Below are 22,642 nucleotides of genomic sequence, written 5' to 3' on the forward strand. Positions count from 1 at the left end.
ACCCAAAGTTTCCCCTCCAAGTATTGAGCACACGCAGTGTGCCTGCCTGTCAGATCTTCACCCTAGAAGTAGCTGTAATTTCACTGATGTTATATGCTGGTCCTCGAAGATAATATCTTGCATTTCTATAGCACATTGTAATTGTGGGATGCCCAGTGAGATGACTCATGTAGGAGTCCAATCTGTCAAGCTTGGATGGGAGTTCCACATGCATCTAGTGGAGAGCAGAATCTACACACTATGTATTATCAAACATTCGGCTGGATTTTTACATTAGTATCTAACCCAGCAGAGTTCACATCACATCAAGTGAAGTGTCAAGAGCAGCAAAGCGACATTTAACACGACACAAGCAGCTGTAGCACAAGCCGAACACTTCACAAAACTATTTAACAGAGGTGGCCTCTTCCAGAGTTACGAGCAAACAACTAACACCCTGCACTGGTAGGAAAATGAAAAATCTCTGGTTAAAAAAATGCAATGGTTGTTACTGAATCAACATAAATAGCAAATACTTTTCCTAACAACTAAAAACAATTAGACTTGGAAAATAGCTTACACATTACTGGGGCACCTTCATAATAGTAAAAGTGCAACAAACAGCTCCAGAAAATTTTTTATATATGTGTGTGTGTGTTTCGGCAAGGGTGGAACTCTTGGCGTTTAAACTGGGGGGGGCGGGCACGGCATGACAGGAGAGTAGTGCTTTGGCCTTAAGTACGAGTGATGTCTCTGCAAAGAAACACTGCATTCTTCTTGTGGTCACACAGGTACCATTTGGGCTAAGGACATGGACACAAAACCACCATCTGAACAGGACAAAAGCACCACTGTAATAGGCTCCAATTGACACTGGAGCTGGCAGTCACAACCAAGAGGCTAGAAGCTGAATGAGCCATGGAAAGTGAGCTCTCCTCTGTCCACGTAGTGGTGGTCCCTTCCAAGTGAGGGTGAGACACAGGGCATGGCCAGACTACAGAATTCATTCCAGTGGTTCACCCTTGAGTTACTCCCCCAAGTCAGCCTAGCACCGTGTGCATGCTGCAGGAGAGCAAAGCAGGCAGGTGTGTATTAACCCTGCCTCTGCTGGATCTCCTAGTTCCAGAGCTATGGCAGGGGGAGCACAAAACTGCCTGTTTCATCTTTCACCAGGGTCAATGTCAGTTTAGAAAGCTCCCTGGCTTAGGCACCACACAGGTGAGTAACCACCACAAACAGGTTTTGCTCATTTTTTGAGTCTTAGGATACAAGGCTGAAACTAATTACCTAAAATGAATCAAGCCCAAGTCCCTTTGTGAGCCCTTTCCGTGTTTGCCACAAGCACATACATTAATGCACTAATCTGTGTTCCTAGCACTCAGACAACTGGGCAAGAAGTTGTACAGGTAACTTAAAGCACTCAAAAAGTTTGCCATGAAACTATTTCTCACCACCTTGCCAAGTTTCCTCTAATAATGCCTAGTCTCCTGGTGCCTTGCCATTATCAGGAAGTGCACTTCTAATCAATACAGAACTAACACCCACCCCCAGCCCCCTTTTTCTGTGCATAAAGGCATCCCACCTTCCACACTCATGGTTAGTGACTGATCCTGGCAAAGGCAGCGCTCAGTGGAATGTATTGTCTCATCTGTCCTCAGGGTTGGTGGGAGTCTTTAAAACCCGATGAACATTAGCCAGCTCCTGTATTTGATTAGAACAAGTGTCAGACATCCTGATAATGAAGCTGTACAAGCTCAGATTTGCCAGAGCCAGAAGATAATGGATTTCATGCCATGCTCAGTGCCTCCTGCGAAGTCTCTTGGGGTCCTCTTTCATTCAGTTGACTTCAGGCCTGGGGAAAAAGCCAATCTCCAAACAAGCAACATGCAAACAGGGCAAGTTCCCCTCAAGGAACAGCGTGAATGGGCAGGAACAATGCTGCATGGTCTGCCATGTGTGGAGCAGCTTTCTGGAAAGATGAGTACTTGACATGAAGTTCCTGTCGGGCTGAATCCCTTTTGTTCCCATCTTCAGCAGGAGATTCCTGCCTCCCCCAGGCCAGTTGTTTCAACCCTTGTGGGCTGCGTTCAGTCACTGGACTAGCAAAGGCCAGGCCACCCTTAACAGCCTCAACTCTTCCTCCCTCCACTGCCTCCTCCTCCTCCTCTCACAATTAGTCTCTGCAATTCCAAATGAAAACAATCCCTTCCTCTTCAGACCCCCTTCTCCAGCCTGGATAAAAGGAAGGGGTGTTTTTAACTGCAGAAGTAGCCACGCTGCTGAGAAGAAGCCACTTAAGGAATTGTGTGAGGTTAAGACCCCTGAACGGGACTGGCTACAAGGTGGTAGCCATGTGACAGGCCTGCCACCCACCGGCTTCTTTATGGTGGCTAGGTGCTGAGAGAGGGAGGGTGAGCGCCCCCAACCCCCAGCTGATCATACAGGAGAACCAGCTTTTGATTCTTAATTTATCCAACAGCACTTCACTCTGCTGGGCTTAGCTGCCCTCCCTGCACCGAGCACCCTCGGTAATGAACTCCTATTTGGCTGTTGAATGGGAGCCAGTTTTACTGATGAATGCTGAGCCTGATTGGCTTCAGCACGCAGCAATGAAGGGAAATCCATAAGGTTGGGGGGGGAGGGGGGAGGCTCAATGTTAAAAGCTAGAGACACTGTCAAAGGTTTTCAAGAGCAGCTAGTGATTTTCAGGTTCCCAACCCGATACCTTAAAAAGGGACTCGACTTTCAGAGGGCAGGTGCTTGTTATCTTCTCCAAAGCAAACCCTTGAAAGGAATCAAAGTTAAGCACCATGAGTCAGTTGCAGTAAGTCACTTTGCATTGCTGTGCCTCAATTTCTGCACCTGTAAAGTGGGGATAATAGGAGCCAAAGATTACTGGATGAAGTTATTCAGTGAATGTTACATGTGGTAACAAATATTTTATTCACTGAATTAGTTGTCCAGCAAAGATTTGGTCAGCTGGAGAACTGGCTGCATAACAAAAGTGAATTGCTGAATAATGACGTTTATGGAATACAACACATGGTTCGCATGCAACCAGCTGTGCTATTTGCCTACTTCCTACAAGTGCTGGAACGCTTACCGAGGTGTGCAAAGTGCTTTGAGATCCTTAGATGAAAGGCACTAGAGAAGTGGAAATGCTTATTAATCTGGATCTCTCTCCAGAGTTTTAGCTCCAGATTGCGAGCCATAGGTGTCCTTATAGCAGAGGCTTGGCTGACCAGCTCTGCTGCAGGTTTTTCATTAGTCTAAAAACCTCAGCCAATAAAGCAGCTCAAGATGTTGATACATTAGTGAATTAATTGGATAGGCCTGCATGCAATAGATTCTCCCCCTCCAGGAGGGCCAGATGTTCTGCTCCCAAGAAGGATAGGTCTGTGGGTTTGTTTTTTAAACTAGGAGGGTGGGGTTGAAGAGGTCATTGTTTAAATCTCCTTTAACTACAACATGACCTGGACAGCACCAGGATGAACTACATTTGCCATGCTCTGGAATAAAAGATCTAGCAAATTAATACACTGTTGACCTCTGTGCTGATCCCTAAATGCATTTTAATACAAATGGGATTGCCTTCTCCAATCACTCACAATTGGATTTGTGATTACAGTCAAAGGGAGTAGCCACTGCATTAGATTAGTTTATTTTGTTTACAGCCATGCTATCAGGTGCAGGACATGTTTGGAAAGAAGTCTAGTGCTGGACGATCACCTCTGCAAAATCTACTTACCAAGCCAGCCCCCACCTTGTCCCTCCCCCTCTTCAACCTCCAAAAATAGAAAAATGTTTAAAAAAAAAAGACAATTTCAGAAAGAGCACGGGATTGCTGCCCAGTAAAGTTACAAAAAGGTACAGCTTCATGAGACTACAAGAAGTCAGAAGCCTGCCATCCACAGACAAATCAGAGCTAAAACATGCTAGATCAGATGAAAACAATTGACCTATGGCGAGAGTGAAACTCCCAGAGAAGTAGGACAGGTACCAATTAGAAACATTAAGCAGGTGTGTCTGCAGAACACCCCCTCCCCCCATTAGTTACAGGGGCTCATGATCTTGGCGTAAATAGTAGATCCAAAATAGACAATCAACTCACTGCCAAGGGGTCTTTTAAGGAGGACTCAGCCATAAAGATGTTCTCTGCTGTGTGTTCATGTAATGAGACCTACATACTTTAATGAAAGACTCTGCATTTCCATACCAATGATCTGACGGACTGAGTGAGTCTATTGGACTACCCACATGCACACACTCCTGTTCTTCTTGCTGTTTATTTCTGGGCTACCCAGATCATCTCTCTTTAAGACTAGCTACTCATCCTAGTCACCAGGATAGATCACATCCTGCCGTCTTCACTGGACACTATCAAATACATGGTTAAGGACTGATGGAGCCAGTTGGATACTTTGATTCTGTCCCATAACTCTAACACCCACCACATGCCTTCTCAGCTTTTTGCACCCAGAGATGGTACCTACATGGTGTCAGAACCTCATCCAATTAACAGCAGCCTAGCCACATTGTGGGATGGGTAAGTGTAAACTCATACCTCTCTTTACTGTATCCTCACCCATAGCTCTAATAGAATTTTAAAAAATTACTCATCTCAAAATTACTCCTAAATCCTTCAGACACAATTTTGTTATTAAGAACCCAGTGGGCTTGTCTGCAAGAACTTAGTAAAGCCCAACTTAAATGACTCCTCCTGCCCCCGAACACTGCTCAGTTTGAATGAGAGCCATTGTTATTCAGATTAAAGCAAGTGTCAGATTAACAAATCAATGGGCATATGAGATATAAGACTGGTTACCATTGAAGTCTTTCAAATACCCAAACATATGGATGAACCAAATCTGAATTGTAATTGACTCACCCCTCTTTGATCTTTCTACCCTACAGGCTCCCAAATGAGACAGTGCCATCAGCCTCCACACTAGAGCTGAGGAGTGAAAAGATTCCATTGTGAACCAGCCACATACAATGCCTATTCTCTCAGCTTCCGTCTGCTGGATGTAGATGTGCCGTGGCACTTATAATTGAGACAGATCAGCTCCAAAAATCAGTGAGTAACAGAGCAGAAGAGCTCAACTTGGGTCATGTTACGTTACACAGAAATCATTTACAAACCCATCTAGTGCAAGGTATTTTCCAGAGATCCCACATACCACTTACAAGTGGTCCTCATGTGCACCCCAGAATTCTAATGGCTTCATCATTTTAAGCTGCACAGAGGAGCATCGTGCAGCAGTTTTAAAGGAGGCTCCATGGCAAGCCAGTACAGGGGTTTATGGTACTCATGGTATCTGAAAAGGCCATGCAGCAGCCAGCCCTTCAGTTCATCTTCCTGATTTTTCCTCAGATTCAGAGGACCCAGTTGCATACAACCAAGCACAGAAACAAAGGATGGAACTTCTAGAGTCACTGTACTTTATTATCCATTGCTAGCACTGACAATCACCAGGCATTCACTCCTCTGTGGCAGGCATACGACAAGAACCTAGCTAGGTTTCTTCAGTGCAATGCTTAGCGCTCTGTGTCAACCCAAGCAAATGGAAAGAAATGCATGATTACCCTTTAACCATGTTAAAATGCAGTCTCCTCCCAGCGGGTCCAATTCTGCCATCCTTATTCAAGTGGAAATCAATGGGGACTATTTGCTGAGTAAGGTACTACTCTACTTAAATAAGGTCAGCAGAATCAGGCTTGCACAGAACTGTTCACCACCTTGTCCAGCAACATCCCATGCCTGGCTGTTCACATTGCTTCTATTTTGTTTAAGTCCATCATTTTCTGCAGTGGTTTTCTTTATTAGATGGAGTTTGTGGGAATTGGAGGGGGGGTTGCAGCTGAATTCAGGAGCAACTAAAGCATTGTCCTTCAAGCCATGAAAAAATACTTGGTTTTGAGTTTTGCAACGAACAAGGTTTTCCTGGGTTTGGGTAGAGGTGGACAAACAAAGATTTGAATCATATATTTTCATTATGTAAAAGTGGAAAGATTTCTCAAACAAGCCACATAAATATTTGCTAGGCTCAAAGTTTCAGGTTTCATCACCAACCCAATATCTGGGCTAGGTTTCCCCAAAGGTCTGCAGGAAACTTGCCAAATCCTTCAGCAATCACCAAATCCTAGAGACACAAAAGGGAGGTTTTTTTTTTAAAACCTTGAACCAACAAGTTTCCATCACTAGGGTTTTGTTGCATACCCTTTGCTACCCAATAACCTTGGTAACTGGGTCATGCAAAGATCAGAAACTCCTGCTCTCTATTAGCAGTATTTGGCATATGATCCCAAGTTCAGCAGTTTTGACTCCTTCCAGTAGAGGGCAATGATGCCACATACTATTCAGCTCCTTACAGGTACGGGGAAGTGGGGGAGGGGAGAAAAATCACACTAAATAGGTGGTCACAAAAAAAACACAAATCAAACTAGCTAAAAAAGTTCACCAAAACTGAGACTTTATAGAGCTCCATTTATTGTCCAATCCTGCAGTCGGCTTAACACTGCCAGTGAAGTCTGATGATGAAATCTATAAGAGTTCTGTGTGTGTGGCAATTATAGGAGCTGGCATACAAGAATTGGGGAAAGATACAATACCTTTACTTTAAAAAAAAAAAAAAACAGAAAATTCACAGGCTCTTAATCTGCTTTAAGACCACCTGGGCCTACTGTTTATATATAGCCTAATTAATTATACTACCTTTATCTGTGCGACTTCAGCTCTCTCTTGGGAGAGCTAATAGCCGTAATGTTAAAGAAACAGTTTGCCAGAAGTTGCAACATACAACATGGATATCACACACACACACGGATGCTGCAGAAGCATCAGGGGGGAAAAAGGGCTCCACCTTCCACAACAGATCCAGGCAGTACAGAGGAAAGAGAACCTGTAATTAACAAGCTTAAGGATAGACAACTAGAGCTCTCACCCCACATCAGTTTGCAATGAGACCTGGCTTGAAATGCTAACCTGCTATTCAGTTTTATCTGAGCCTGATCCCTGGCAGGTCTGACAACTCCTCCCAAGGCATCGTTCCACTCTTAAACTTCCCCCTCCGCCCCATTAACTGGATTCACTTAGCCTTTCAGAAACACCAGACTGGCCTCCTGCTCACTCGCTACTAGAGCAGTGATAAATGGAAACAAAATTTGCTCTCAGAATTGTGTGTGTCAAATTCTAACAAACTGATGGCGGGGGGGGAAAGAGAGACATTACAATCCCCTTCCACCCACTCCCACAGAAAGGTGTAAAAGCCAAATCAAAAACTTGACAACACTAATGAGTTCAGCCTGCAATTCTGCCAGGCAGCAGAGCACTTAGCATTCTGGTATAGAGATCTAGGATACAAAACATTCTGTTTAAGTGTATGGTTAACATAGGTTCACTTTCTATACTAGGATCCAGCCATTAATTCCAACAAAGACAATGAATTAAAATGGACCCCAAAGATATAGCTAGCTCAAAAGGTAAAATTTCTACAAGCTCCTCTGACTTAAAAGCCTAAGTCTCATTTTCAAAAGCAACTTTAACCAGTTAGCTGCTGACAGTTTAGTGGCTTGAGGTAAAGTTTTCACTGGTGCCTCTATTGGAGGAGCGCAAGTCATGAGAATTTCTGGGAAATCTTATCCCAAACCACTAAACTGTCAGGGACTAACTGATCTACAAAACCCCACCATCTAGCACATTGCAATGCTATGGGATCAGTGTTATAAAATCTTTGGATTTATTAAGATAATATCAAAGGACGGACGAACAGGAAACATGCACCAATGCTGAAACTTAGTTCAGCCATTCAGTCCCATTTTTAGCGCTGACTCACCACTGTTACTCTGGAGTTACACCTGGTATAGCAGCTGCAGCCCCTGAGCACATAATACTGGATTGTGTGAGTAAGTCCAGGTTAAGGCCCATTTCCAGCAATGTTTGCATATCCCGGCAATGAGGGCAGTGTCAGAGTGAGGCGTTCAGACTCACTTCTGTCGAGAGGAATTCGGTTACTGATTGTAACTAAGAACAGGAATAGGCCCATCATTTGTACAACACCACCAGCGTCATTTTATAATTAGTTTATTTGGCAACTAGTTTCCTGGGTATAAGACATAAGATATATTTTTACAAAGACAAATCATGTTGATGTTTAAAGGCTAGGATACTTAGCCTACTTACAGGAGAACCTGACAATTCTTAATTATTGATTTGAAAACTCATTAGATGGTAAAATGAAAACACCTCTATTTGGTCTTTGCACATTTCCAAATAAATATTTAAGAGCCAAGTGTGGCAGTGAAGTCTATTAATAAGCACTTCATTTTTTGTTAGCCATTGGCCTAACGCTGCACTAAACACTGGAGAAATTACAGAATTATTTGTTACTTCACTGATGTTACTCCAGGTTTATGTCACTGTTATTGAGAGCAGAATTGGTCCAAAGTTGCAAGGTATTTTAGAATCCTATGAAATACTCTAAGTTTAAAAATGGAATGGTGCTTGTAAAAATAAGTGAATACCACACACATTGATATAATGTTTTCTTTTGAATGGTTTGTTAACTAGTCACTAATTTGCATAATCCAATAATCCGCAAATGATCTCCTGGTCATCAGTGCAAATTATTGGTTCCACTGAAGAGCTATACATATACAATACATTTTAAATGTCATTAAAACTATTATTCATCTCCCTGGAGACAGATTACAGCTTTTCAAAATAGTGGAGGTTATTTTTTACATGATGCAACTAGCCTCGAGGTGTCCCCCCCCCTTTTTTTAAAAACACTTATTATGCAATAACCATTACAAAAGCTAAGGGTTGCATATAGTTATTGCAAAGTGTATGTATATATTCATGCCCACACAAATAGATGTGATGGACCCAATCTTGCATTTCTTACTCTGTCAAAACCCTCACTGTGACTGAGGACTTCAAGCAAATATTTTGCAATTACCATGCATCAGGTCCTAATGTCTACAGCTCCAGTGCTGGCTCTTAAAAAGCGTATCCCCTCATTACAGTTACTTACATGTTAAAGGTATTTTTTGCAAGAGGATTTCAAGTGCCGATCCCAGGGATACTTGGTTCTGCTCGTCACAGGGCCAGTCGTGCAGCAGTGCAGGATCAGGCCCTGTAGCAAGGAAGATCAGAACTTAATCATCCTCTCCCGTACCTTCACAAACATGCCAGTCTCACTTAACTGATAGAACAAGCAATTGAGTACTGACCAGCTAGGAATCCGTACTAGAGTAGGTAGCACATGCCAATCTAAACAAATACAATTGAGTTTTCCAGTGGGAATTGTGCTCCTAAAAATCATTTCCATACTTTTTGAAATCCAACACAGTGACGCTGAAGTGTTGCCTTAGTAGACCAGCCGGATTAGAGCCCTGATCTTTTAGGACTCATCCTTAATAGCGTAAAAACGCACTTATACAAACAGTCCCACTGATTTCATTGTGAGGACTACTGGGGCAAGGCTTTGCAAGAGCCCTGTTATACCTAGTTAAGCACAATATTAAATTAGCCACTTGTCAGTTTAGATGGAAGAATCAATTTAGGGGGCGGGAAGGGGGGAATTTAGTACAGTCTGGGCCTTGATCCTTAGCCGATATAAACTGGCACTTTTTAAAAAAGAAATAATTTGTAAAAACAGTAAGTGGCTGAGGAATCTGGGCCAAGTGCAGTACCCAACGCCAGTTATTTGAACTAGACTGGATTTCAGGTTGATTTACTGATAATCCAGGATGCTATTGTGCACCAAAGGTTGTAGGAATTCAGTTCTCTTACAGCTTTTCCTTACTGTCCTTAGACAGACACCCTGGAGGCCTGGGGACAGGGTGTTCTGAGGAGAAGGATTCTGGTCCTAAACATTGTTGCTTCCACTGGTCCATCAGAACCCAAGCGTACTGACCTTCAGAGCAGGTTGCAAGATACATCATTTTGGGGCAAGTGTTTGCCTGGCGAAATTCTTTTTATGGCAGCACAAGGATCGACGAGGGCATTGTTTGTGACTGATCAACTTTAATATGTTCATTTTTAAACGTTCCATGTCACGGTAATGGGTGCCTGACAGTCAATTAAATATGGTCATTGGCAACAAAAATTGAGATGGGAACCTGCTTAATTAAACGTGTTTTGCCCAGCATAAAAGCTTTCTTCCCTCCCCATTTACGCTGTGCCTAACAACCATGCTCTGTACAGCTGATCTGCATCAAGTCATGCATGTACTATGGATATAAAAAGGAATTTTCATAAGCTATTCATTACTCCTGTGCAGCATCAAATCTTCTGCCTCGTGTTTAATATTTGGTTTATCTAGTAACCAATATTGCAGTCTATCGGAGTGCTGCTAGTCATGTGAATCAAATTGCATGATCAGATCCTTAGAAGGTGATGTTAAAAAAAATCCCATTTAGATTGGAACACGCGGGGGGGGCAGATTTTGCTATCACTCATGTCTTTTGATGTTCTTTGCAAGCTTTTTTAAATTATGTGCAACATTACAATCCAATTCTGTTTTAGTGACGTTACTTGTAGTGATTTTCAACTTGCAAAGAGATGTGAAATTGTTGGGAGCATAAATGAGAGCAGATAAGTAAACTTCTCCACAATTTAGATTTCTGGGACTGTTTTGAATGTAACATTGTATATTAAACTTTCAAGCACAGTCACACAGGCATCACTTCAGTCACTCCTCAAACACCACATGCTGACAACAGGTAGCAACTGATAGCTTCCTGACCTTCTCATTAAACTGCCGAAATAACATGACCTGGTATTTGGACATATGGGCTCCAAAGAACAACACTGTCCAACACAGACCTGGCCTATTAATTATCCCCCCAACTAGTATTCATGCCAATACAAGAGGTGAGTGTTCATGTTGAAAGATGACTATACTTCGTTCTTACTACAACGAGCCCAAGGTCTATGCGGTTATTCCAGCCTAAGTCAGCTGAGCAATTAAAGCCTGCTCTTGGCAAGTACTCACGCTCAATTTTGTTTCTTTTTGACTATGATGGTACTCAGCACTTTGCAGGGTAGAAAATAAACTGTTTAGGCAATATAACACATTTAAAAATAAAAATAAAAAAGTTTGGCGCCTACATTTTTCAAATGACAATGAAAGCCTTCTACCTCCCAGAAAGCAGCAGAAGATATTCAACTGCATAAGTTAAAAAAAGAGTTCACTGTGTGCACTTACATAAAAAAATAAATAAAAAAAAAGATATGGAGCACCAGGGATTTTCTTCTAATTATTTTGATGCTAATTGCTAGCATAATGTTCCATGACACGCCACAGAGTATCGCACTAATCAGATTAGCCAGGCAGATCCACCACCCAAATAAGTCTCACACACACCCCCGAACGCATGGTCAACTTTGAAAAAGTTCAACAACTCAACAGGTGAGGCTATGAAACCTGATCACGGCAGACAATGTAGCTCCTCTCAGCATCGTGCTGGGAAGAACTCATCACGTGCGTCATATCAGGCAATGTGCTTGAAACAGAGTAGCGCACTGAAAGCCCAGCAACACGAATAATCTTTGCCATCTGTTTGAACAACTCAACCCTCCTCAGATCTAAAGGAATGATCCCACGCAAACACAAGGGCCTTGCTGACTGATCATAGCAGTCCACCCCTCCTTTCTGGGGCCATTTTCTTCATAACTCCACACAGTCACTAAGACAATGTCATTTGGGTCTGTCAGGATCTGACTGGAGGCAATAAGTGCCTTGCAGAGCTTTTTTTTTTTTAAAATAAAAAAAGACACAGAAGTAGTGATAGTCCCATTTAAACTCCTATTGGGCTCTTGCCTGCAAACGTTAATGAGTGGGTGGGAAAAATCCCCCTCGACAAATGATTTTTTTTGGTACTGATTTAAACCAGTACGAGGCAAGCTGAATAATGGTCTGATTTCTTTTTGAAAGAAAAAGAACAAAAAGATCCCAAAGGGATAAAAAATGTTAAGGAGAAGCCATCCAAAAAAAAACAACAAACAAACAAAAAGCCTTATTTAAAAATAAATTGTAGCTTTTGTTCCAGTTAAGTGCAACTCAACGACAGTTCCTACAGAAGCTTGCCTTCTTTGTACAGATGCTATGATTCATCTGTTTTTTAATCAAAGGAATTCAGATCCAGTCCAGGTCACTCTGAAGTTTATCATAAGAGACCCCTTGCATCCTTAAAAGCAAGATCTTGCAAGGTTTGAGTGCCCTCAGAGATGCTGTCAGTGGTCGTGGAGGGCACTCAGCACCTGGCTGCACTGGATCTTGTTGCTTTATCAATAGTTCACAAAGATATACTGTAAGAGGTGTTGGAACCAGACACTTGTTACCACTGTAAAGCCGGAATTTATATTGCTGCAGCAACCATGGGTGAAATCCCAGCCTCAGTGAAGTCAATGCAAGTTTGCCGTTAACTTCATTGGAGCCAGGATTTTACTCTAGATCACTAATAAACCACTCGACTCAGACAGACTAATTATCCCCCCACCCCCTCTTCTGATCTGACTAGGTACTCGGAGGCACAACAGGACAATTTGCTCATTATGGCAATTGTGACATTCCTATGGTAAGGAAGTTCATGGCTCACCAAGTCTCTGCAGAGTCACCCTGAAGCAGCACCCTAACAATGGAGATCCTCAACTGGGATTCCTTAAGTGCCAAGTTATCCAAAAAGATTTTTATGAATGTAGTTATTACCACGCTTGAAATAGAGAAACTACATGTAACCAGACAGGCCCATGAACCTGCAGCCACAACTCTCACTAAAGTCAGAAATTAGGGACTCAGCACTTGCAGGAGGATCACACCCTAAAACTTGGCTTTCCAAGGCAAGGATTCCATCAGTTTCTGTCCACAGCACTGTACATTATGGTGCTATTATTAAGATTACAGCACTAGGACACTTTCCAAACACAGACAAAGCCTACAATCTGTTAGTCTAAATAAAAATTCAGTGGGGGACTAGGGATATTCAGCACATTGCAGGAGGTGCTTGGCACTGCAGCAAACCGGCCCTACGGCAGAAAGAAAAACTATTAAAAACAAATGATAATAATCCATCAGGCAGTATAAATTGTCTCACAATAAGTGTAACAGACTTCAGTTCTTAGTACTATTAAGAGTATTACTACCCCAAATAAAAAGGAATCCAATGATAAAAATACAGAGAAAATAGTTCAAAATATCAGGGAACTGATATTCTAGGCTTGCAAGAAGTTGAGTTTTTTGGCAGTCCTGTAAGGCAGCAATTGCACTATATACCAGACCACAAGAGGCTATTCCCTTGCCTCTCCCCACCACAAACACACAAGGTTGTTAATGCTGCACACTTCATTTTTTTAAGACAATCTCAAAGGGGAAGCTTATTAAATATCAAAAATTCCATACACTACTTATAATTAGTTTGCAGTAATGGCTGGATCTTATTTCTTTTCTGTCATGGTAAATATTCTCATTTGAAGCAGCTAACATGCTGCATTAATTACCAGAGAAAATGCAACATGCTACAGAATTCATTTCTATTGGATCTCCAGCTATCTTGCTATTGAAAATCCATTCAATTTTTCCCCTCTTATCGCTTTGCTGCTTCAGGGACTGTATTTCCCAACATCTGATTTTGCTTTATTTTTGCAGCAGAAAAAGTGAAACCAAACATGATTTTCAACAACCCCTTTACCTTGCAAACAATTAAGCAGAAGAAAAACAAGAGCCACCATTTTGCCTCTCCTTCAAGTCAATATACCATATAATTTAAAAAGGAACAGTTCAGACAAAAAATATGATATATTAAATACTATCAGTCACAGATACCATTCCAGAATGGAAACTTATCTAGATAAGCAAGTTCTATAGAAAGTTCTGTCTTGCATGAGTCAACAGAAACTTTTAAAAAACAAAAACTGTTTTTTAAAGTTGTCTCTCAACTAAAACAAAGTACCAATTCCTCAAAGATCTACCACCACCCCAGGGTTAAATATTCCTATTAGCATATTGCTAGGAAGAAATATACCAAGAAGTTTAAAAACTGGACAATTGGATTTGTGCAACAAGGACTCAATCCTGCAAACACTTATGCATATGAGTAACTTTACAAATGCAAGAGGCCCCATTGACTTCAGTGGGGCTACTTGTGAATAGTTTTAAGTGTTCCTAGTATCAGAATAAGGGATAGTATGTATATAGCTGAACAGTGAGCAATTTATATTTTCTGGTTATGCAAATGATAAAAGAAATTTTATCATTCAGCTATAGCTCTTTATCCTTTTTGACATTAACTTCAATTTAAAACATTAATAGAGATTATGGAAATATGCAGGACCTTGAAAAGTACTGAGGCTCAGTCAAATCTGTGGGAGTTTAGAGACAATATCTTATTTCTAACTTATATGGTCAAATCCCTTTAGCTTACTTGGATCAGAGTTGGAAATTTACAAAGTTATTTTTTAATGAAAAAAGTGATATGCTGTCAGATTTTTAGTTTGTGACATTTATAAACTGTGAAGCAGTTTGGCAATTGCAGTGTTCATTTTCCAATTGCAATATTCATTTTTAAGTGCTAAACTTAGCCCTCTGTCTTGCAAACACTTAAGCACATGAATAACTTTCAAGTATAATTTGCAAATGTGCCTAGTGATTTAGAAGCTAAAATCCTTTTTAAAAAAAGGGGTTCTTAAATTCCCAATCTCAAGCCATTTTGGTGACAGTTTTACGGGTCATCACATTCCATTGAAATCAATGGGCCCACTTGCATAAGCAAAGTTACCTTGTAAACACTTATGTACTTGTGTAAGGGGCTCGAGCTCCCACAGAAGCTTATTAAAAGAATTTATATTCCAATGAATCGCTTCAGAATTAATGTGAATAAATTGAATACTGGCATTTCCAAACATAAAGCAAAAATATGTCTTTTAAATATTGACAGTCTCCCAACTCACTGCATCTGGGATAACATTTATGATTAAGTTACTTTTAGTTATTTTCCTCCCCCTTCACTTGTAAAAGATTAATCAACCATTTTATGGTCTAATTTAGGTGCCTAATTAAAAACAGAGGTCAACACCTTCAACACCATTTTTGCTAATAAATCTTGACAGCTCTTCTGTTTTGTAACATGCAGGTTCTCATTTCAGAATACTGTATTACAAATGCAGTTTGCTTTTTTATTTTACCTTAACTGCTGTAGGGTTGGCAGTACGTGGTTGAAATCCCAGAATTGATAGCAAGAGATTTCAAAAGAGACTTTAGCTAGATTATATCTCCTCCTCCTCTCAGTAACCATTGCAGCATACATTGTGACCTTATTTTATGTTTTGCTAACAGCAGTTGGAGGGTGGGAGTCTCTCTCTCTCAAAGTGCATTCAAATTAAAATTTGGAGAGCTTGAAATCTTCACAGCTGCTACCTAAACTCACAGGGTTTCAAATTTAACTCTGTTTACAAATTTTGTTTTTAGTATTCCTTTATACTGGGAAAAAAGTTTCTTTAAATGTCAGTATTTTGCTAATCTTGATTTGAAATATTCATGCGAATCTTCACCGTGCTCCTACAGGCTCCTTATGCACATGCTTAATGCTATGCAACAGTAGTTCCATTGGATCCAAAAGAGACTACTCACGTGTGCAAAGTTAAGCAGGTGCTTGCAGGACTATGGTTTTTATAAAGCCCGGATTTCCGCTCTCTAAGGCCCCAATCCTTTAAACTCTATAGTAGTCCCACTGCCTCCTTGTGTGTAAATTATTTGTGTGCTTTCAGGATCAGGCCCTAGAACTGTAGATTTTAGAACTGAATAACTCCTACCTCCAACCATGCAATTCCAGCCCCACTGCCATTGAAGTTAGTGTTCATAAATCTTCTATTGCTCTGAAACTCCACCCACATAACACTGAACCTGGTATCTAACCAGTTTTACCCCCATTAATGCAGTGTAGTTAATTATCTTCATTCTGCTTCCCAAAATGACTAATCTGAGCAATTTCTCAGTGGTGAAACTAATCCTGTGAGAGAGATACCAGGAGAATTAGTGTATGAACTACTTAATGCCAAAGTTACAAAATGAATGCTCCCCTAATTCATACAGATCTAACCACCACCATTATGTTCTGTCACAGGGCACACAGCAGATCCTGTAGTGATACCACTATAATTTTTAGTATGGTCAAAATAAAGAAAGATTTGGTTCTGCTAAGACGTTCACGCTATATAGTGATGTTTCAATAGCAGAAGAGTATTTAAACATCCTAAATATGTGAAAGCAACATGCAAAATCTTGAAAGTTAAGCGGAGGGGAAAAAAAGTAATGTTCAGAAGCTGAGTAGTATTCATGGTTTGTATAAAATATTTCAGTTTTAAGTTTACTATTAAAACCTTAATTTGTAATTGACCTGTAGCTATAATTTTAGCTTGCTTTCCTCTATATTGAGGATATTTGCACTATAGATACAGATATTAACTAAATATTTTCCCCTCTTAGATTAGCAAACAACATGTTATCTACTGATTTGGGGAGGTGGAAGGGGGGGAGAATCATTCAAAACAAGAGCTTTTAATTAGTATTTCCACCTCATCTTCAAAAGCATGTCAGCTCTGAGGAAGTGATCTGGGATAACATGAGAGTGAATAAAGTAGGTAAAATCTGAAGCACTCCAATCATAGTCTAAAGCAAACCTGATTACGGGGGCAGATGACTGTTTCGTTTCTTTTCTCACAGCAGTCCTGAATCATCACAGCAAACAGAAGGGGGGAGGGGGAAAAAACCATCACCCAATCAACATCTTTAATGAGCTTCATCACCCACAAATCTCTTTTGTTTAGGTTAATGATGCCTTGTTATGCCAAGTGGAACTACAATTAAATTCTGATGCTTCATGCAAATCTCCTCTTCTGCTTTGCCACTGTAGCTCTTGGGATTATCAAACTATAAAACCATTACCCACTTAACTGGTTGTGAGCAGTGCAGTTTGTGCCGAAGAGACAACCTGCAACATTACAGCCCCTCAAGTCTGTCTACCTTAGACAAGTCAGGCAATAACTTCTTTCTGAATATCCTAAACAGATAACAACGTGAGCCACATGGTATATAGTCTAAACCTTGATCTAGGGTAAGAGATTCCTCTTCCATTCCCTCCTATTTTAATAATGTTATGAGCAGAGCACCACCACTGTTTATGTGATGTATAAATACAAGTCATCCTTATTTATGGGCTAGGTTGTTGCATTATTTTTCATAACCCCTGCAATAATTTAAGTTACCACTGCTTTGAAACAAAACAGGTGATTCAGGAGTGCATTAATAATGAAGCGTTATAGAAAGGCAAAAAAAAATCTTTTCGTCTATTTTTTAATCCTATTGGTTCTGGGGCTGGGGCAGCGGGAGAACAGACCCTAGTTTAGAGTTTACAGTACAAATGCATACACTGAACATTTATTTTAATTTGATTTAAATTGAATTCCCAAGTTTGAATAACCTATTAACCTAATTAATCCAAAAAATTATCAGTGATCAGACCTTACACCCAGAGCAGATTGTAGGAGGAGCAGAGAAATGGAGGTGCATGACTGAGCACAGGGGTGGGAGAGAACCCAGCATTTTTATAGGGGTTTACATCTTTCCAGGCAATTATCTTGCCCTAGTTGCAGTAGGATCCTAATGCTGCTCTTTCAGCAGAGATTAGTGTAGAAGTTAATGTTTCTTGTCACCCTGACAGTTTTGCTCATTAATTTTGTGTTTAGTTTGGGGAGGATATTAAAAAACAAGAAAGAAACCTGTTTTAACTCCCTTGAAGGCCAATCTCCTCTTATGCTCTACTAATGAAATTGTTAATGAACTGCTGAATAAATAACAAACAAAAACTTGACACATTGGTGCTTTGAATTTTGTTGTTGGAATTTTTTTTTTTTTTTTAAAGAAGATCTTCCACCGTTATCACCACCACCCCTCTCAAAAAGTCCTAAACACATACCTAAAGTGACTAATAGACTTTGAATGGGCCAGATCCCATAGTCTTAACACAGAACCCCCATTAACTTCAGTGTCTACTTATGGGTTTCAGGACTGAGTTAAAATAGATTTTACTTCTGTACCATGTCCCTGAAAGAAAGAGGGAAAGACTGAACTGAAGAAGATAGCTAGTTTGGTTTGTTTTATTGCAACAAAATAACCAAGTATTTCCTTTTGCTGGACTCCACCACCTCTTTGAAATCAACAAGTACCCATTCACTTAAAAAAAAAACAGCAAAGAATGAAATATACAGTACTAACAGGTTTTGTAACTAACATCCCTAACAAACCCTGTGGGTGCTACTGGATTTTTCACTTGGTTTACAGTTTATTTTTTCCTTTCCCACCAAATGTTTTCCAGCTGACACAGATTATACCTTCACCTTTCTTCGGGGATTAAATTAATTACTCCAATTCAAATGGAAACATTCCTTAATTTAATAGAGTCACTGTTCTGGAGTTAGAACATTATATGCCTGAATGTTTTTTCAAAGGCTAACCAGATTTAGAATTAAGGATTTTTTTCCCCTCCTTGGGGAAAAAAAAAGTGAACCTACAGCTACAAAGCAGTCAAGTATAAAATAAGTGTGAAGTTCATGATTTACATTATTTACTGCAAGACAATCAAATCTGACTATTGTAGAATTAGACAACTGATTTCGTTTAAAATACACCCAGGCTTCTTTATACATAAAAATCGTAGGTCTATATATTTAATGACATGATTGTGTGACTGTCTATAGACACACCACATAGCTTTACTAGATAGGCCTGTACACTCACGTGCATTTTAATCTCTAGCTAGTTATCGATCCCTTCCCTTCAACGCGAAATCGGGGCTAGTTCTCGATTAGTCAGATTCCATTGTCTCCTAGGATTTAGTGGAAGTTATTCGCTTTCCATTTGTCATAAAGCGCCAAAAACTGGGCTTTGCAGGAATCGTGCTCGCAGCTTAGTTAGTGAAAAGGGAACCAGGCAGATGAAAGCTGCAGGTGAACAGCCTCCTCCTTTCCCCCCCGAAGTTGGGCTAACTTTCCTCCCCTGGATTTTCTGTACAGATCCGTCACCTGCCGCTCGGTGCCCCCCCCACCGCCACCCCAAACACCCCTGTAATGCAGCTCCAGGGTAAAGCAAGTCGCAGCCTGGGACATAGTGCACAAGATGCCTTTCATCATCCGGCAAGAATCAAGAAATAATTAGGGGAGAGGAAAGAGGACAATCAAAGCACTTTAGTCTCCCGGGAGCTGCATTTTCTCTCTTCAGTCCTTCCCTTCCACACACACTTCAAGAAATTGAAAATTTTGTTCTTTGGCGATTTTTTCCACTCGTATTTGTTCTGAAGACAGGACTTTTTAGAACCATGCTGCCAAAACAGTTTTAAACAAAGTTCAGAGACACCACGCTGGCAAGAGACACACACCAAACACGCCCGTGTTTGGGCACCACAAGGCAAGCGGGGTGAAAGAACAAAGCGTTAATACGAGACTGTTGCTCTCCCACTGCTGTTCAGCTCGGCTGAGCCCCAACGAGTCGGACCGCAGAAGTTAAACGGAACGAAGCGCAAAATGACACGAAGCAGCGGCAATATTTCAGGAACTCTACCGATGGGATTATTTCTTTCCCAACTCCGCGAGCAAATCGGACCCAGATTATCCAACACTATGGGGCTAATCTCATTTAAACTAATAATTTACTGCAAACTGGGGTTTGCACCTCAACGCCTTTAAACACCGGTTACACTATAAAATAAAAATCTACCACGGGAGCAGCTGCGATCAGTCTCAGTCCAGAGACACTTTACAGTTAAACGCTTTTCTGCGAACAAAAAGGATCCGGTGCATCTGAAGTATTTTCTCCCCCTCTAAACTCTTCATGATCAAAATTTATTTTAAGGCCCCCCAAAAGCAGCGTTTTATTTTGTTTTATCGATAAAACCAAACAACGTGTCTTGCAAACGTTCAGAGAAATCTGGATTGTTTCGAGTTAATGCGGAGCGGTAGCGGAGTTTTTGATCGATTCCCTTTTGCAAAGAAGGAGCCGAGAAGGGTCTGATGCGCTGGAAGAGATGCTGCAGTGTCCCTTTCTTCCCAACAGAGATCACTACATCCCTGCTCCATGCTAAAGCTGCCTCCTCGCAGCGATCAAACCCCGTCTTGCCAAAGAAAACTACAGGCGCCAAAAATACATGCGAGGAATTGAAGTCGGGGGCACGTTTATGTGGATACTGGCAAATGCCGAACCTGAAAACGCAGCTATTGGTGAAACGGTACAAGATGGGAAGGGGCACCTGCATTGCCCCATCCGTCACGACAGCAAATAACTTTCCATCTTCTAAATTATGGGAACTTTCCCAGCTGTCTTATCTGGGATTTTTAATCAACAGCTGAGCTGCCTTCAGGAAACCGAACCGGGACACAGCACTCGACTTGTTGTTAGTCAACAGCCTGACCTGGATCATCAATCCGAACCGTTCGGGGTAATCTTACAAATTATGGGCAGACCCTGCTCTTGCAGAAATCCGTGGCCCAGACGGCTATTGCATGAAACAGCAGCAGAATCTGTGCGCCCGATCCTTCGATAAGCCAGATCCCCCCCGATTCCTTCGCCGATATATTAGAAACAAAGAACGGGTCTAATCAAAGTGCTTCCCCTCTGGGGCAGTCCCCTAGTGTTGCTCGCCCCCTCATGCGGGGATAGTAAAAAGTAGCTGAATGGTTCTCCAGGATTCAAATTTAATTGGAGGGAGAAGTCACTATTTTATTTTTTTGCAATTTCTATATCGCTTTAAGAGAGAAACAATCCCACCCTCCGATAGCAGAGCGGTAAAACCACTGCACGGCAACTGAAGAAGAAAAATAAACTTTCTAAGTATTTTTTTTCCTGGAGTCTCTGCGGTAATGGGAATCCCCAGGGGACATCTCGGGGGTTTTGTTTGTTTTTTAAAGGCAGAACTCTCTACCCATTTCCACAGAGGGCAGTTTGCAGGACATCTTGTCCGGCTGGAGAAATTAGAAATGGAAAAATACACACTGGATGGGTCTAGCATGGGCTAGGGCAAAAGCCAACCCGGAGCTGCACCTAATTTAGACCCTTTTCTGCTGCAAAGAGCAAAGTTAGGGAAAGCTCCGGGAGCAGCATCTCTTGCATGTTCAGAGTTGGGGGAGGAGGGGAGTGACTCCTGCTGCTGATCTGAGGCTATAAATTATGGATCTGTACAAAAGGTGTAAGTGGAACCCCCCTCTCCCCTGGAGGGGGAAATGAAGCAGAAATGGCCCGAAGGGTGAGGAAGGTGATTTATGGGTTTGCTGCAAGTGACCCCGGAGGGGTTAACTTTCAATCACGCACACACATCGGGAGGCACAGGGAGGGGTGGGGGCAGGGGGGTACCTGTACCAGGCGAAGCCCTGCTCGTAGTTGCGGTCGAAGAAGTGGGGCTCGGCCCCCACGGCCCGGATGTCGGGGTGCACCCGCAGGAACTCCAGCAGCGCCCGCGTGCCGCCCTTCTTCACCCCGATGATGATGGCCTGCGGCAGCTTCTTGGTGCCGGAGCCGTTGAAGAAGCTGGAGATGGGGCTGGTGGGGTCGGGGGCCGCGCTCTGCTCCTCCCGCGGCTCCGAGGGGGAAGCCGCGGCGGAACCCGCCAGCCCCTTGGCTCCCCCGGAAGGCGCCCGGCGCAGCAGCTTGGAAAGCACCTGGAGCCCCTCTCCGTGCGCTCCAGCGGTGGCGGCAGCCTCCCCAGCGCCGGCCGCGGCCGCGGGCCTCCCCGCGAGGCCGGGCACCGAGGCGCAGGAGCCGGCGCACGAGTAGAACATGTAGAGCCAGAGGAAGAGCATGATGCAGAGCAGCAGGAGTTTCCGTCTCACCGGGAGCAGCGGCGGCGGCGGCTGCAGGGCGCTGGGCGCATCGAGGCAGCAGATCAGGCGCTGTCCCATATGCCCGCCGGCGCGCCGGGCAGCATGGCTCAGCGCACGGGCACCGCCGCGGGGAGCCGCGCTGGGCAGCGCATAGGCGGGCTGCGCTCCCCGGGAGGGACTAGCGCGGGGAGGCTCGGGGCGCCATGCTGCGCTCCCCGGGGCGCACGGCCACTGCCCCAGGGCAAGTCACTCAGCGGGCTCCGCGCCCAGCATCGCCGCCTCTGCCCCAGCGCCCCGCGGCTGCTCCCCGGGAGCGTGCGTGCGACCGGCCCCGCGCAGAGCCTCCCCCGGACTGCCCAAGCACCGGCCTCCAGCGGGCAGCCCCTCAGCCCGGCGAGGAGGGGTGGGAAGCAGGCGCCCGTGACAGGCAGCCCCGGTGGCCTATAAGAGCCGGGCTCCCTATGCTAATTAGCCCCATTTGTTGATCGCAAGGCAGCCAACGGGAGTGCAGGCTGCTCCGGCGGGGCGGGGCGCCGGGGGCGACTGGAGGTGATTAGTGATTCTAATTGGCTAATGAGCCGTTCAAGGGGCAGGGGCGGCTGAGGAGTCAAGGCTCTTTGGGGGAGTGGGGGATGGAAGGGAGGAGAAGGGGAGACGGGATCAGCAGCCCCGTGCCCCGAACTCATTCCTCCTCCTCGCTCAGCCACGCAGCCGGAGAGCCTGGGCTGCGCGCTGGAGCCAGCCCCGTTACCCGCCCAGATGTGCAGCGAGACGCAGCCAGATGTTGCGAGCGCG

General features: G+C 43.1%; 1 protein-coding gene across 1 annotated transcript in view; it reads right to left on the bottom strand.

Annotated features, from left to right (window-relative positions):
- Window positions 1–22,242, bottom strand: part of HS3ST3B1 (heparan sulfate-glucosamine 3-sulfotransferase 3B1) — a 43,849-nt gene extending 21,607 nt beyond the window's left edge. The window contains exon 1 of the mRNA XM_039502117.1: window positions 21,381–22,242. Within this exon, the coding sequence (XP_039358051.1) occupies window positions 21,381–21,925 (545 nt within the window). The 5' untranslated portion in view covers window positions 21,926–22,242. The remainder of the gene's footprint in view (window positions 1–21,380) is intronic.
- Window positions 22,243–22,642: the final 400 nt, after the last annotated feature.

The sequence above is a fragment of the Mauremys reevesii genome, linkage group 15, assembly GCF_016161935.1.
Source record: "Mauremys reevesii isolate NIE-2019 linkage group 15, ASM1616193v1, whole genome shotgun sequence".
In the NCBI taxonomy this organism is placed as follows: Eukaryota; Metazoa; Chordata; order Testudines; family Geoemydidae; genus Mauremys; species Mauremys reevesii.